At 47.8% G+C, this 14,021-nt stretch overlaps 1 protein-coding gene across 1 annotated transcript in view; it reads right to left on the reverse strand.

Annotated features, from left to right (window-relative positions):
- The window catches only part of RHOJ (ras homolog family member J), a 93,868-nt gene that overhangs the window by 18,319 nt on the left and 61,528 nt on the right, over positions 1–14,021 (reverse strand). The window contains exon 2 of the mRNA XM_002719551.5: positions 4,540–4,598. Within this exon, the coding sequence (XP_002719597.1) occupies positions 4,540–4,598 (59 nt within the window). The remainder of the gene's footprint in view (positions 1–4,539; positions 4,599–14,021) is intronic.

A 14,021-nucleotide genomic window follows, 5' to 3' on the forward strand; every position in this document is an offset into this window, starting at 1 on the left:
GAGAGAAAGAGAGATCATTTGTCTACTGGTTCACACCTCAAATGCTGGCAATAGCTGGTGTCCGATCAAGACAAAGCCAGGAACCCAGAACTCGACCTGGGTCCCTCACATGGGTGCTGCCTCCGAGGGTGTGCAATAGCAGGAAGGGGGATCAGTAGGGGAGCTGGGACTTGAACCCAGGTACTCTGAAATGGGAGGCAGGCATCCTGAGTGGTGTCTCAGCCACACACAGAATGCCTATTCCATTGACTTGTCTCTTGATTCCATTTTCATCACAGACTTGCTGAAGTGTCTTCCTGTGTCCACTCTGGAGTTTGGTCTCAGAGGCCATAATCCGAGGGTGGCTTTTCCCAACATCACTCGTGTAGGCAAGGGCCAGTGTAGAGAAGGGGGAGAGACATCTTAGTACTATGGCTGGTTCCACTCCAGGTGGCTGGCAGTGGGGTGGGGGGCCCCTGGCTGGGAGCCAGTACCCGGGAAGGACTTCACTCCCAGTCCTGCACTTCTGTGCTGGGAAAGGCTGGGGTTGGCTGCAGCATCTCCATTCCAGCGTCCTGCCCTGCTCTTGGTCCCTTGGGATGCAGTGTGTCGTGGAAAAGTCAACTCTGGCACTTTGTGGAGCTGAGCCAAAGCCCTGTGCTCTGGAAGTCCCTTTCAGCAAGCATTCAGAGATGAGCTGCTTGGGGCATGGACCTCCCCAGAAAGAGTTGGTAGTCTAAATCGATTTGGTCTACAGTCTGGGCTGTATTTCTCCCCAGTGTGAGTTAAGGGTAATGTGTGTTCGGCCTAAGACAGGCTCTCCACTTCATTGCCTAACCTCATGTTTGGAATTCCGTGTAACAGTAAACCAGAGTTCTGAAGACTGTGTCTTTGAAGATGCTCTGAGTCCAAATGTTGGCTTGTTTAGGGGCTTGGGGAAGGAGCTGATGTTTGCTCGCAGCCGACAGCATGGGCATGGGACTTCCTTATCAACTGTCTTTAGCAAATCGTTGGTGATTTGTGAAGGGGCTATAGCCAAGTCCGAGGTAGACAAGGCATCTCGGCGGAGCGAGGAACCACATCATGCGGGTTTGCCCAGGACTGACTTACAGAGCAGAGCTGATGAGTTTCTATCTCCTTTCTTTGCAGAATGCATCTGCTTCTTGAGGTCGTTTTGATCAGCTCTGACCCACAGCTAGTCCATGACAAAGAGGAGGGTCACTGCTCCTTGGTTTACTCATGTAAGAAAACCCAATTATTCAAGCGAGGTGGATGCTAGAGCTGGCTTCTGAGACTTCTTGCCTTTCTTTTTGTGGCTCAGGGATGGATCAGTTGGTTTTGAGATCATCTCTTCCTTATTACTAAAACTGGTCAAATGAGTATTTTTGAATTAGTTACAGATATTCTTGAGCTATTGCGGCTTCAGCATCCTTTACTAGAAAAAATATAACCAAAGATGGGTGGATGCTCCTAGCTGCAAAAGGGAATGCAATTTTTGGGACAATGCTTCCAAGTTTGTTGCAAGGCCTTTTTTGGCTTTGTCATGGAACCATGGGCATCCGCTGGGGAAATACATGTTTTCCATTGCAGTGCTTCGGCCATCAGAGACGTCCAGAGTTAAACTTCTCAGGATTTAGTGTGCATCCAGATAACCTGGGTGTCTTCTGAACGGGAATTTTCAAGTCGGTAGGTGGCAGCTGGGCTCTGAGAGTCTGCTCTTCTGAGCTGCTCCCTGGCCGTGCTGATACTACGGGGCTGCTGCTGAGTGGACCACGGTTTGCAAGGAGAGGTGCTGGAATGATGGTTCTCAGAGTGTGGACCAGGAGCAGTAGCACAGGGAAATCTGTCAGAAATGCAAGTTCAAGGGCCCCTCCCTGGACTGGAAGAATCAGAAACTCTGGCCTGGAGTGGGGTCCAGGGGCTGTATTTCTTTCTTTATTTTTTGAAAAGATGTTTATTTATTTGCTTAAAAGGCAGAGTTACAGAGAGAGGGGTGGAGAGACAGACACAGGGGGTGGGGAGGGGAGAGCGAGAAAGAGAGAGAGAGATCTATTTAGTTCACCCCAAAATGGCTACAATGGCTGAGGCTAGGCCGGGCCAATTCCAGGATCCAGGAGCTTCTTCCAGGTCTCCCACATGGATAGCAGGAACCCAAGCATTTGGGCCATCTTCTGTTGCTTTCCCAGATGTATTAGCAGGGAGCTGGTTCAGAAGTGGAGCAGCCGGGATTCAAACCCGTGTTTATATCAGATGCCAGCACTGCGGGCAGGTGGCAGCATTGACCTGCTGCCCCAGAGTGCTGGCCCAGGGGCTGGGTTTAAATCAACTCTGCAGGGGAGTTGGAGAATCCCTATTCTAGAAAAGGACTTGGTGGCTGTCCTGTGTGATACGTCCCTGGATTTAACAATCTTTTCCTGCTGACAGGGCTCCCTTGTGTCCAGCCTCAAATCCTTTTCCTCAATTACTCTAGTTCCTTTAGGTCTTTGAAAAGCTCTCATCATAAAGGTCCTAATCATAGGACTGTGCACTTGTCCATGAGCTTTCCAACTACCTCATGGAAAGCATGAAAGTCCAGTTTGAGCTGAAGAAACATATCAAACCAATTGTTGCTCTATTTTATCAGCGTTCATCACCTCTCATCAGAGGTTTGAGCTAGCTTCGATGTGGAGTGTATAGGTGTTTTTACAATGCCTTATAACTACAACTCCCATACTGGCATTGTGAATTTTTTTTTTAAAGGGCAGAGCGATGGGAAAGAATAATTAAACTCTCCAAGAGTTTTGAACAGTTTGATTGTGTTTGAAATTCAGTAGAGGCCCTGGGGAGGTTGTTCTTGGGTCGATGAATACATAGGAGCCAATACGTGTCAGTGTTTTGCTACGGGAGTGGGAAGAACTCGGTGAGCGATGGGCAAGAGAAACAGGGACATTTCCGAGTGGTAAAACAAGCTTTGCTGTGGCTGCAACAGCCAGGGCTGAGCCAGACTGAAGCCGGTAGCTGGGAACTCCATCCGGATCTCCTGCATGGGTAACAGGCACCCAGGCACTTGGGCCACCTTCGGCTGTTCACCCAGGTGCACTAGCAGGGGGCGGATCAGAAGTGCAGCAGCTGGGAATTGAACTAGTGTTCACATGGGACACTGGTGTGGCAGGTGGAGGGTAAATCCACTGTGCCACAAATGCCAGCCTTGCCCCATGTATGCTAACCTAGAGGAGGAAACAAATTGATTTTCCCACTGGGGCACCTGGGAGACCTCATTTCCTAGACAAACGTCCTGCTACGGAGGTGAGTGATCCCCTCCACCCTCCAGTTCTGGCTGCTCACCTGCTAAAATAGTGGTGCTCCTAGAGCCTTGAGTGTGGTGCCAGATTTTCCAGGCTCCCCACGCTAGCCTGACCAATGCCAGCCCTTGTTGGCCACATACCTGTCTACAGAGATTCTTGCAAGTACCAGTTCATTTGCAAATTCCCCATAGAGAACTCCCTTTATTTATTTTCTAGTAAAGAGCTTTCAATTTGAGCAAAATGACATATCTCCAGATAATGCTGAAAAAAGGGCTAGACAAATGCTTAGCTACAAATAGCAATTACCAGGGAACTCACAGTGGGAAGTAGGTCACATATTCACTCCAAAGGACTTGAGATACATGGATTTGGACAGACTGAACAACCCACTGATTTTGACCGCAGTAAATGACCCAAGGCATATGAGGTAATAAAAGCTCTATCCAAGATACTGGGCCATAGCCATCGATCACTTAGCCACGTCCCCTCTTCTGACCTGAGGACAGGTAGCAGTGGAGATTTGTCATAACCGGATCATGTGGGGTGCCAGGAAAGGCAGATGGAGTGATGCTTTCTCTGAAGTAGAGCATGTGCTAACTGATTAAGGGTTCTGGTCCACTGCCTTCCATTACGGGTTGGCCAGGTTCCCCAACTTGAAGTGCTCCTGCTTCAGTCATGTCCGACAGAGTGAACGTATCTCAAGATTCCTAGAGAATTTAGAAGCAACCCCCAGTTATTCAGGGGAAGACCCGCCCTTGTGGAAAACGTCAAGAATCCTGGCTTTTCTTCCTTTCAACACTTAATCCATTTTCCCTCTACCTCCCTTCCCCATCAATCTCTTTTGCAACTTTTCATAGCTCATTAGGCAAGTCAAATAAAGGTTAAGCGAAAAAATCACATGAAGGAAAACAGGCGAGTTGGAAGTTTACGAAATTGACCGTTAATTCTGGATCTGGGATAGGTTCAGGTAGGAGGAAATTGAAACTCTTGATTGAATGTTATTTTAGTTGTTGCCGGTTATCAGTCAACGAATGAATCGTTACTTCACCTCAGTGCCTCTAATGACGCAATGATTTAATTTTTCACACTTGAAAATATTAAAAAAAAATACTAAGAATGCACTTTTGGCTGTTTTTTGGATAGATGCCCCAAAATGATCAGGTTGGATAATGTCAGTGATTGGACCCCCCCCATCAACATGGCCAAATGGTTCATCCCCCTCCCACCCCCCCATGCCCTCCACCCAATCTTAGTGATCAAGAGAATAAAAATGTACCTGTCCCGCGGTGTCATACAGTCCCAGCAAATGCTGCTTGCCTCCCACTGTCACAGTAACTACGGGAGAAGAGAAGGAGAGTAAATAAAAACACACCGGAGGTCCCAGCTTTCCCGTTTCTCCATGCCAGCATCTCCCTGGGCAGCCAGGATAAGCATATGCCTCCCCCATGTAGATTCTAACCCAAGCTGACAGCATGATTCCCAATGAAAGGCAACCTTGGGCTGCGGTGACAGCAGATGGTATGAGCCAAGTCCAGATTTCTCAACGGAGAGGAATACTATTGGTGCTACGAGGGCACTCTGTGGGTTGCTCATTGATTCCTGTCTGTCTCTAGAATCCCAAGTTCATGAAGGGAAAGGATGCTGGATGCCTTTGGGGTTAAGTTATTGTCCTCGGTCTCTTTGGTTTGGGGCACGTTGTGGCATTTAGAATTGTGTTAGCAGCGTCTCTGTTAGAAACCTCTTTGCTTTTATTTGCCTATGAAATGTTAATAAAATCCCAAGAACAAATGCTATCAACCCACCTGCATATTTTACAGTCTGTAAAGAGAGCAAAGCAAATAATTCAATGAGAAGGGCTTGCCATTTGTTTAAGGAAGCTTGCTAATTAAATGTAATCAACTCGATTAAAATAGCATATTCCTGTGCTTTTTGCTCTGCTGGTTGGTTCATTGCTGCCTTGGACCTTAGTGGCCAAAGAAGATGTTGTGTGGGTTCAGTTTCACATGCCTAAAGGGCGAATAGAGAGTGAAGAGGAGTGAGTTTGATTTACTCAGCAGGCTTCTGGGCTTGCCAAGCAATTGTGTCCAAAAGTGAGAGGTAACACAGGGATACCAACCACTCGGTACATGTCTGGGAATGAAATAAAGTCCCAACTTGAAACTAAACTGAGATTGAACAGATTCGATGCCAGAGTAACACAATTTCCTTGGAGAATGAAAAGGGTAAGTTGAAATTTTCAAAAAATAATTGGAACTAGGAAATAAAGTATGAAGGAAAGTGTGGGATACTTTTCCTAGTTGATTTAAAAAAGTGCAAATGCAGTGTATGGATGATGTTTGGTTCCTCTTATCATTAGCTGTGCACGAAATGAAAGGTAAGGGGCTGGCACTGTGGTGTAGTGCCTGCGATGCTGTGCTCTGTATGGGCACCCGTTTGAGTCCTGGCTGCTCCACTTCCCATTCAGCTCTCTGCTATGGCCTGGGAAAGCAGCAGAAGATGATCCAACTCCATGGGCCTCTGTTTCCACGCTTGGAAGAAGCTCCTGGCTCCTGGCTTTGGTCTGGCCCAGCACTGGCTGTTGTAACCATTTGGGGAGTGAACCAGTGGATGGATGACCTCTCTGTCTCTGTGTCTTTCCCTCTATCTCTCTCTGTAACCCTGCCTTTCAAATAAATAAAATAAATCTTAAAAAAAAAAGAAAATCAAGAGACCATAAAAAAAAAGAAATGAAAGGTAAACTCTGAATAGCAACCTCTTATAATCTTATCTCTGACATGTGCCAGTCGAATTCTCCATCCTGCTGATCTGGTATTGAATTTTTTTTTTAAAAATTGTTTATTTGAAAGGCATAGAAGGCAGGAGACACCGAGAAAGAGATCTTTGATCTGATAGTTTACTCCCCACCTGGCTGTCTCAATTGGGGCTGGGCCAGCTTGAAGCCAAGAGACTGGAGTTCCATCCGGATCTCCTATATGAGTGGCAGGGGTCCAGATACATGGACCATCTTCTCTTTCTTTTCCAGGCACCTTGGATCAGAAGTGGAGCAGCTGGGACTTCAACCAGTGCTCTGATAAGAGATGCCCGTGTCATAGGTGGTGTCTTAACCTGCTGTGCCACAATGCCAGGACCCCTTGGACTGATTTTTACCGTTATTTGTTTTCAGGTTCATGGGCTCCCTGTATGCTAAGCATTTCTTAGTGGCTCATTCTTTGTAAAGCACTTGTCTAAAAGCATTGCTTCCTAAGACACTGGGAACTATTTTCCTAATGTACTCAGATCTATATGTGTTCAGTTTGGTAACATGGTTATAGCCACTCAAATGAACTTTCGAAAGATAATTTGAGTGGCTGTAGCCATGTTACCAAACTGAACACATATAGATATGTATGTATATATATATATATATATATAAAGATTTTATTTATTTGTTTGAGAGGCAGAGTTAGAGACAGAGAGAAAGTGATATATATAGAGAGAACGTCCATCCGCTGGTTCACTTCCCACATGACTGCAATGGCTGGAGCTGAGCTGATCCAAAGCCTGGAGCCAGGAGCTTCTTCCAGGTCTCCCATGTGGGTGCAGGGATCCAAGCACTTGGACCATCTTCTACTGCTTTCCCAGGCCATAGCAGAGGGATTGGAAGAGGAACAGTCGGGACACGAACCAGCACCCATATGGAGGCAGCGGCTTAGCCTACTACAGCACAGTGTCGGCCCCTCAAATGTAGATTTCTAAATTCTGAGCCGGGCACCATCAAACCCTGTTACAGTGCAGATGGAAGAAAGACATTAAATGTTTTTACTTCCTTTCATCAGTCAGGCTAGCAATGGAAATGAAGATGAAGGTGTGGGACCCAGGGTGGTTGTCCTGTTTTATTTTCCTTTTTGTGCACACTGGTGCAAGGAGGAGAGGCCAGTGAGATGTTTTTGAAACCTGCCCAAGTGGTTTCTGCACTGACCAATTCGCTATCTAGTCATAGGTCAGGAATGAAGGCGAGAAATCCAGAAATTTACTGCACATAGCAAGCCCAGTATGTGGAAGTCAAGGCCAGCCATGCCTAAGACCCCTAAGACATTCCCATGGCATCCAGGCTCATATGTGGAGTGGGCGATAGTGGCTGAGTCATCCCATGGTTCTCCCGAGAGTGGCAAGTGCTCCCACGTGGTGGCTCTGAGCCTTGTCACCGGGAGCCTGAAGCACCTGCTTGGTTGCCCCTGTTTTCTCGGAGAACACTCATTCCCTGCAGCCTGCTTTCCCTCCATCATTCTTTCCTTGGGCAGTTTTGATTCCAGGGAATTCCATCCGTGCTAGGGCAAGCGGGAACCCAGAGCGGTCAGGTGGTGGGCTGTCTGGGTGCAGATTTCTCTTCTCTCGATGCTTCCTTTCTTCAAGGATCTATTGTTTTGCACCCAATGTTGGCAATACAAGGACCAAGCATAGTTCTTCCATCATGGTGCATGGCGACAAGTGGTTTATGGGCCACACATGGGCACAGTGCAAAGGTGATGCAGGGTGAGAGTAACATACGCCAAGCCAGGAGCAGTGTGGAGGAGCTTGGGAGAATGTAGCAAGGGTACCACTCTGCATATGTGTGTCTGCACCCACACACTGCAGGAACTTGGTCAGAGAAGACTTTCTGAAGGGGAGCTGTCCGAGCAGAGTTTTGAAAGATGGCTAAGGGTTATCCAGAATGCACCGGGGAGGAACAGATGCAGTTCATGAACTACCCAGGGTGCACCAGGGGAGGAACAGATGTGGTCCACGAGCTGCTCAGGGTGCACTGGGGGAGGAACGGATGCAGTCCATTAGCTACCCAGAATGCACTAGGGGAGGAGCAGTTGTGGTCAAGGAGCTACCTGGAGTGCACAGGGGAAGATGGCCCTGAGGAGCTAGCCATATAAGGTCCAGCTGCCCCACTCACTGTTAGGCTTTATTCTCAAAGATTTATTAAGCTCTAAAAGATCAGATCTCTTTTTTCCCTCCAAAATACTAAAGAGAAGGAATTGAAATAATTTAGTTAAGACAAATGGCGCAGGAAGGCAGGAGGCACTTTTGGGTGGAAGCCACGTTGGACTTCCAGCTTTGTTGTGCGGTGGCTGTTGGACTTCCAGCTTTGTTGTGCGGTGGCTGAATACGCTGTGTGGGGCCACCTCTTCTGGAAGAATCCTAAATGAGGCCAGCAGGGCTTGTGCCCCTCCCCCTGGAAGTCGCCGTAGTGCCTCTTCTCTGCCCCTTTCTTTTCCTGTTCTGTCAGAAGGAAGCCAAGGAGATCACAGTTTATGCCAGAGGACATCAAGAGACAGCCAGAGCCAGAGGCAAGCGCAGTCACACACGGTGGATTGCACAAGCTATGGCTTTGTGAGTCCTTATCTTGGACTAGCCGTGGATGCCTCTCGCTCGCCAGCTTGTGTCCTCCGAGGCTTCTGGGTTTGGAAAGGGCTCAGGCACAGCTGCACGGAAGGAAGGCATTGCCATCAAATGCTGGTGGCAGGTGCAATGCCATGGAAAAGCACCATCTTCCAAGTCAGACAGTTCAGCGTTTGAACCCCATCTGTGCTGTTCACCTTTTAAGTGACCTTGGAGAAGTCACCTTGTATCTTTGAGCCTCTCTTCCCTTATCTATAAAAATAGGAAGACTATCATCTACCAGGGCTAGTACCTTGGAAGGCGGACATTCAATGAGAAAAACGCTCGACCTCCAGTCTGGCGTATTGGAGGTGTGGAACAACTGTTATTCTCCCTCTTTCAACAAATGCTTGCTGACTGTGTTCTAAGGCAAGGGCCAGGCTATCTTACGCAGAGTACGTTAGCTGGCACATAGTGGGGCCCTAGTGTTTGCAAAGTACTCTTCTGTCACTCACCCCACTGGACAGACAGATCCTTGAGGACAGAACCTGCATACCCAGTATGCCCACAACCTCTGGCACACACAGTAGCTGGTGAACACAGAGCGCAGAGTTGGAGCACCAGGGCCAACTGAGACAGCAGAAAGTCCTTCCAATTACACCGTGCAGCAGCCTGAGGCTTGTTGGCAGCACACTCACTGCTGGCAACTGCCTGCACCCAGCAGATCTGCCTGGCGGACAGGGGTCAGGCTAACGTCCCAGGGCACCTGCTATTTTTGGAGCGATTTGAGTTGTTTTCTGAGCTTAGAGAGGTTTAAAGCAAATGAGTCAAATGACCTGCTAATGGCTGAGGTGGTTCTCTGAGAAAGGTGTCAGGGACCTGTTAAGTATGTACAACCGAGGCCTCCTCTCCCAAATTCATTAAACTCTTTGCTTCTTTATGTGTCTTCTTCATTTGGAGATTTGGCGTCCTATGAGGTGCTAAGGAAATCAGTTAATTTCACCCAGAGACAAAGGACTACTTTCCCCTAGTTTTCAGTCATCTCACAAAATTGTTTATCACTGTACACCTGGGTGAGAAAGTGGGTGCTGGCCATGCCCTGGCAGCCAGCTCAGGCCATCAGTTCAGCTCAGCATCTGGCTCAGAGCCCCTTCCTAACTGGATGGTAGGCTGGCCGTTGCCACTGCTAAGAGCAGGTTTTTGAAGTCAATAGGATGAAAATATGAATCTCAAGAGAACTCCAATGGTGGAAATGCCAGGTCAGTGGAGGGGGAAGCCTCCAAGGATGAGGGGCCTGCGCTGTGGCACAGTAGGCTAAGCTTCTGCCTGCAGCACCAGAATCCCATATGGGTGCCTGTTGGAGTCACTGCTGCTCCACTTCCAATCCAGCGCTCTGCTGTGGCCTGGGAAAGCAGTAGAAGATGGCCCAAGTGCTTGGGCCCCTGTACCTGTGTGGGAGACCCGGGAGAAGCTCCTGGCTCCTGGCTTCAGCTCAGCTCAGCTCCTGTTGTTGTGGCCGTTTGAGGAGTGAACCAGCGGATGGAAGACCTCTCTCTCTCTCTCTCTCTCTCTCTCTAACTCTCCCTCTCAAATAAATAAATAAATAAGTAAAATATTAAAAAAAGTTCATGGAAAAATAGAATTGAACAGTAGATTATAGATTGGTGCAAAACATTTGAATTCCACAAATAGTTTTTTTTATAGTACATGTTTTCCACGAGCTTTTTGAAGACCCATCACATGCATGGATTTCAAAATAAAATTATCTTCTAATTCTATTTTTTCCCCACAAATGTTTTGAATACCCTCATACCCTTCAGTTCCTGAAGAGGAACCCAGATGTATGTTGGAAGAAAACCACCCCACCAGGAAGCAACTCACCCCACTCACAGTTGTGAAAACACCACGTTTGTTTCACACGAACTCTTGCTAATGTATTTGTATTGGGGAGGAGTTTTATCCCTGGTGCTTCTGAGTTTGTCCCTTATGAATGCACATGTATGTTTGCAATGCTTACAACGGGTGATAAAGGCACACACCCGCAGCCTGCCGAGGACACCGGAGCCAGATGAGTCACAGTTCCAGACAAGACTCTTCCAGGACACAGGAATGGGAGGCGGGCTGGGGGGAGCAGGAGCTGAGATGGGAGAGGGGTGGAGCTGCTGCCCAAGACGCCCCACCTACACCAGGCGGTCAGAACTGGGAGCTCTCAGTAAACTCCCCTTTTTTGTTTTTGATTTTGTTTTTGTAGCTCCCTGCACTAGGGGAACATTTAGTGATGATTTCCTCTCATTTTTGAACAACTTTGACGCCCCTTTAGGGAAACACCATTTGTTCATTTTCCAAGTGTGCCAGAGACCCAGGGATAATTTGTCCAGCATCTCATTAAAGGAGCAGCAAAGCACACACTTGAATTCTGACATGAAGAAAATGGATGTGAAACTTGCCTCTCAGGCCAAGAGTGGGCAGTTTGTCCTACAAAAGCATGCTGGACCATGTGCCACAGCCCCTATCAGTTAAAAGCTTAGATCTTGTAAAGTTACGTGTTAACTTGTACATCTTGTTGGACTGAGATGCAGATCATTCCTGTATAGGATAACCAGTTTTCTACTGAACCCATCTGTCTTATACTAACACTGCTTTTCGAGTGCCCAAAAATACTTATTTCTCAAAATGCTCTTTGAAGAGAATTACCATTTTACTAGTTTATCCACTAATGAGCTGCTAAATCTTTGACATATGCTGATTCTATATTTGCATGAGAGGATGTCTCTAACTTTTGGAAAATTCTATTTCTTGCTATATTCATCACCTAGTGTTTCTTCCTCCAATATCACACCATCATGGTGATACATACACCACTTAGTCAGATGAGTGTGTCTCTGCTGGCCACTAGAGGGCACTAGACCTGAATGATGCACAGAGTGGCCTGGCTCAGATCTGATCTGGCTGTTGTCACCATTTGGGGAATGAACCAGTAGACGGAAGGTCTCTCTTTTCCTCTCTCCCTCTCTCCCTCTCTCCCTCTCTCCCTCTCTCCCTCTCTCCCTCTCTCTCTCTGTATCTCTCCCCCTCTTTGTCACTCTGCCTTTCAAATAAATACTTTTTTTATTTTTCCTTTGAAAAAAGAAGATATTTGCCTCCCATATCAAATGCCTGGATTCAATACCAGAGGTACTCCTGACTCAGATTCTTGCTAATGTGGATCCTTGGTAGCAGCAGTGATGGCTCAAGTAATTGGGGTCCTGTCACCCATATGCGAGACCAGGATTGAGTTCCCAGCTCCAGGCTTGGGACTGGCAAACCCTGGCTGTTGTGGGCATTTGGAGAGTGAACCAGTAGATGAGAGCCCTTGCTCTTTGCCTCTCAAATAATTTAAAAATATAAAAGTGTATTTTGGTGCAAAAATCCATGTATTTTTTTCCCTCCATAAGATGCATTCTCCATGAACTATTTTTGGGATCCCTTGAAGGCATGGATTTCAAAATGTTTTGCACTAAAATAAAATTTTAATTTCATTTTCTCATAAACTTTTTGAAATGTCCTCATATAACTGCCTTGAGTCCTCCAGCCCCGGTCATGTTTCCTTTCTCTTTCAGGTATGCCTGTAGTAACCTATGACTTGGTTTGCAATGGCACCAATTTATACATTCCCTGGATTAAAAAAATATGTAGTAGGGAGAGAGAGGAGAAGGAGAAGGAGAAGGGGAGGGGAGGGAGAGAGGGGACTCCTACCCACTGGTTCACCCCCCAAATGCCCACAATGGTCAGGGCTGGACCAGATGAATGCCAGGAGCCAGGGACTAAATTAAGACTACTATGTGAGCGGCAGGGACCCAACCATTTGAGCCATCACTTATGCTCCTTGGGTATGCATTAGCAGGAAGTTGGAGTCAGGGGCCAGAGCTGGGACTTGAACCCAGGCACTCAACGGCGGATGTGGGCATCCTACTCAGTATCTTAACCAGAAGTTCAAACACCTGGCCCCTACCTGGATGTTTTTTAAAGCAGAAGAAACTGATTGGAGCCTTTGGACTCTCTGTGAACAAACTCTGGGACCTTGAACAAGCTGCAGTTTCCCTAATCCTCAATTTTCTTATAGGAGATTGCTTCTTTGTCTTTTGGCTAAGATCAAGTGCAATTTTCTTATAGGCAAAGTGACATTTGTTTGAGCAAAGGAGATCCCAAGCGTGAGAACTGTGTGCACCAGAGCTTATCCAAATGCATGATGGTGTCCCTGAGTGCACGGCTCCTTGATTAACGAGACTTCTGGGAACAGAACCTCCTGGAATGATGCTGTCCTGCTTCGGGGTGTGTGTGTGTGTGTGTGTGTGTGTGTGTGTGTGGTGGTCAGGAAAGCCCCGCCTTCTGTCCATGCTTGTTTGATGATGGAGGTGAAGTGGGTGTGGAGGAGGAGGAGGAACAGCAGAAATCCACTCAGCTCCGAGACTCAGAAGGGACTGGAGATGAGGCCAAGCCAAAAGAGAGAGCCCCAGCTTCCAAGACGTCCACATCCTGGAACCTTTGAGTTTCCCTGAGCCTCAACATTTCGTTTGGTCTCCATGTTCTAGCTGCTGTGTACCTCCCAGCCATCTACAAGACACGATCCAATACTTCCAAGAGCGTCTTTGCAATCTGGCCCCTGGTTAACCCTCCTGCGAAGGAAACTCCTTGCACTTCGTTACACTCCCAGACCTTCCTGAAGTTCTTCCCTCTGGAATTCTGGAAGAGAAAGTCTGGAATACTATCCCCACACCTGTCAGCCTGGGAGCCTCACTTCCACCCTTGATGGCTTCCAAGAAATTAGCCTTCCCTTGCCGATTGGGTCAGAGGAACCCGTGAATATTTATTCTTGTGTTTCAGAGCCCAGTACAGGCTGAGCACGCAGCCTTATAAATGGTGCTTGAGTGACTGAGAAGTCCATCAAACTCCCACCAAAGTGAAGGAGCTCCCTGAGCTGTCCCTTTGCAGATTTATGCATTTCCCAAAGGGCCACCCTTGAGCTCTCTTGGATGCCGAATGGCAGGATGAGGTCACGGGCAGTGATGTCCCACCTGACAGGTGGCCCACCTACTGTGAGGGTATGCAGGAGTGGGGTGGGGTTTTGGGGGTGGGAACGTGGCTTCCCCGGGTGGAGTCTGTGCTCCTGGAACTCTTTCACGCTTCCTGCCGACTTCCACCAGTGCTGAGGCTGCCTGACACTGGGGCTGTGGGACAGGGCCACTCCCATGCTGTCCATAAGTTCCTGGAGTAGCCAGGACAGCCTGGCATTTGCCACAGGTGGCAAGGCAATGGTTTGCTGAGGGAGACTTTGGGAAAGGGTGTCTGTGCTACACGTGAGATCTTTACGTGGAGCCTGTGGCCCGTAAACAGCGTATGCTTTATGTAAAGTCCTCTGTTCGTAAGAGAGAA

Source organism: Oryctolagus cuniculus, chromosome 20 (assembly GCF_964237555.1).
Source record: "Oryctolagus cuniculus chromosome 20, mOryCun1.1, whole genome shotgun sequence".
NCBI classification, from domain to species: domain Eukaryota; kingdom Metazoa; phylum Chordata; class Mammalia; order Lagomorpha; family Leporidae; genus Oryctolagus; species Oryctolagus cuniculus.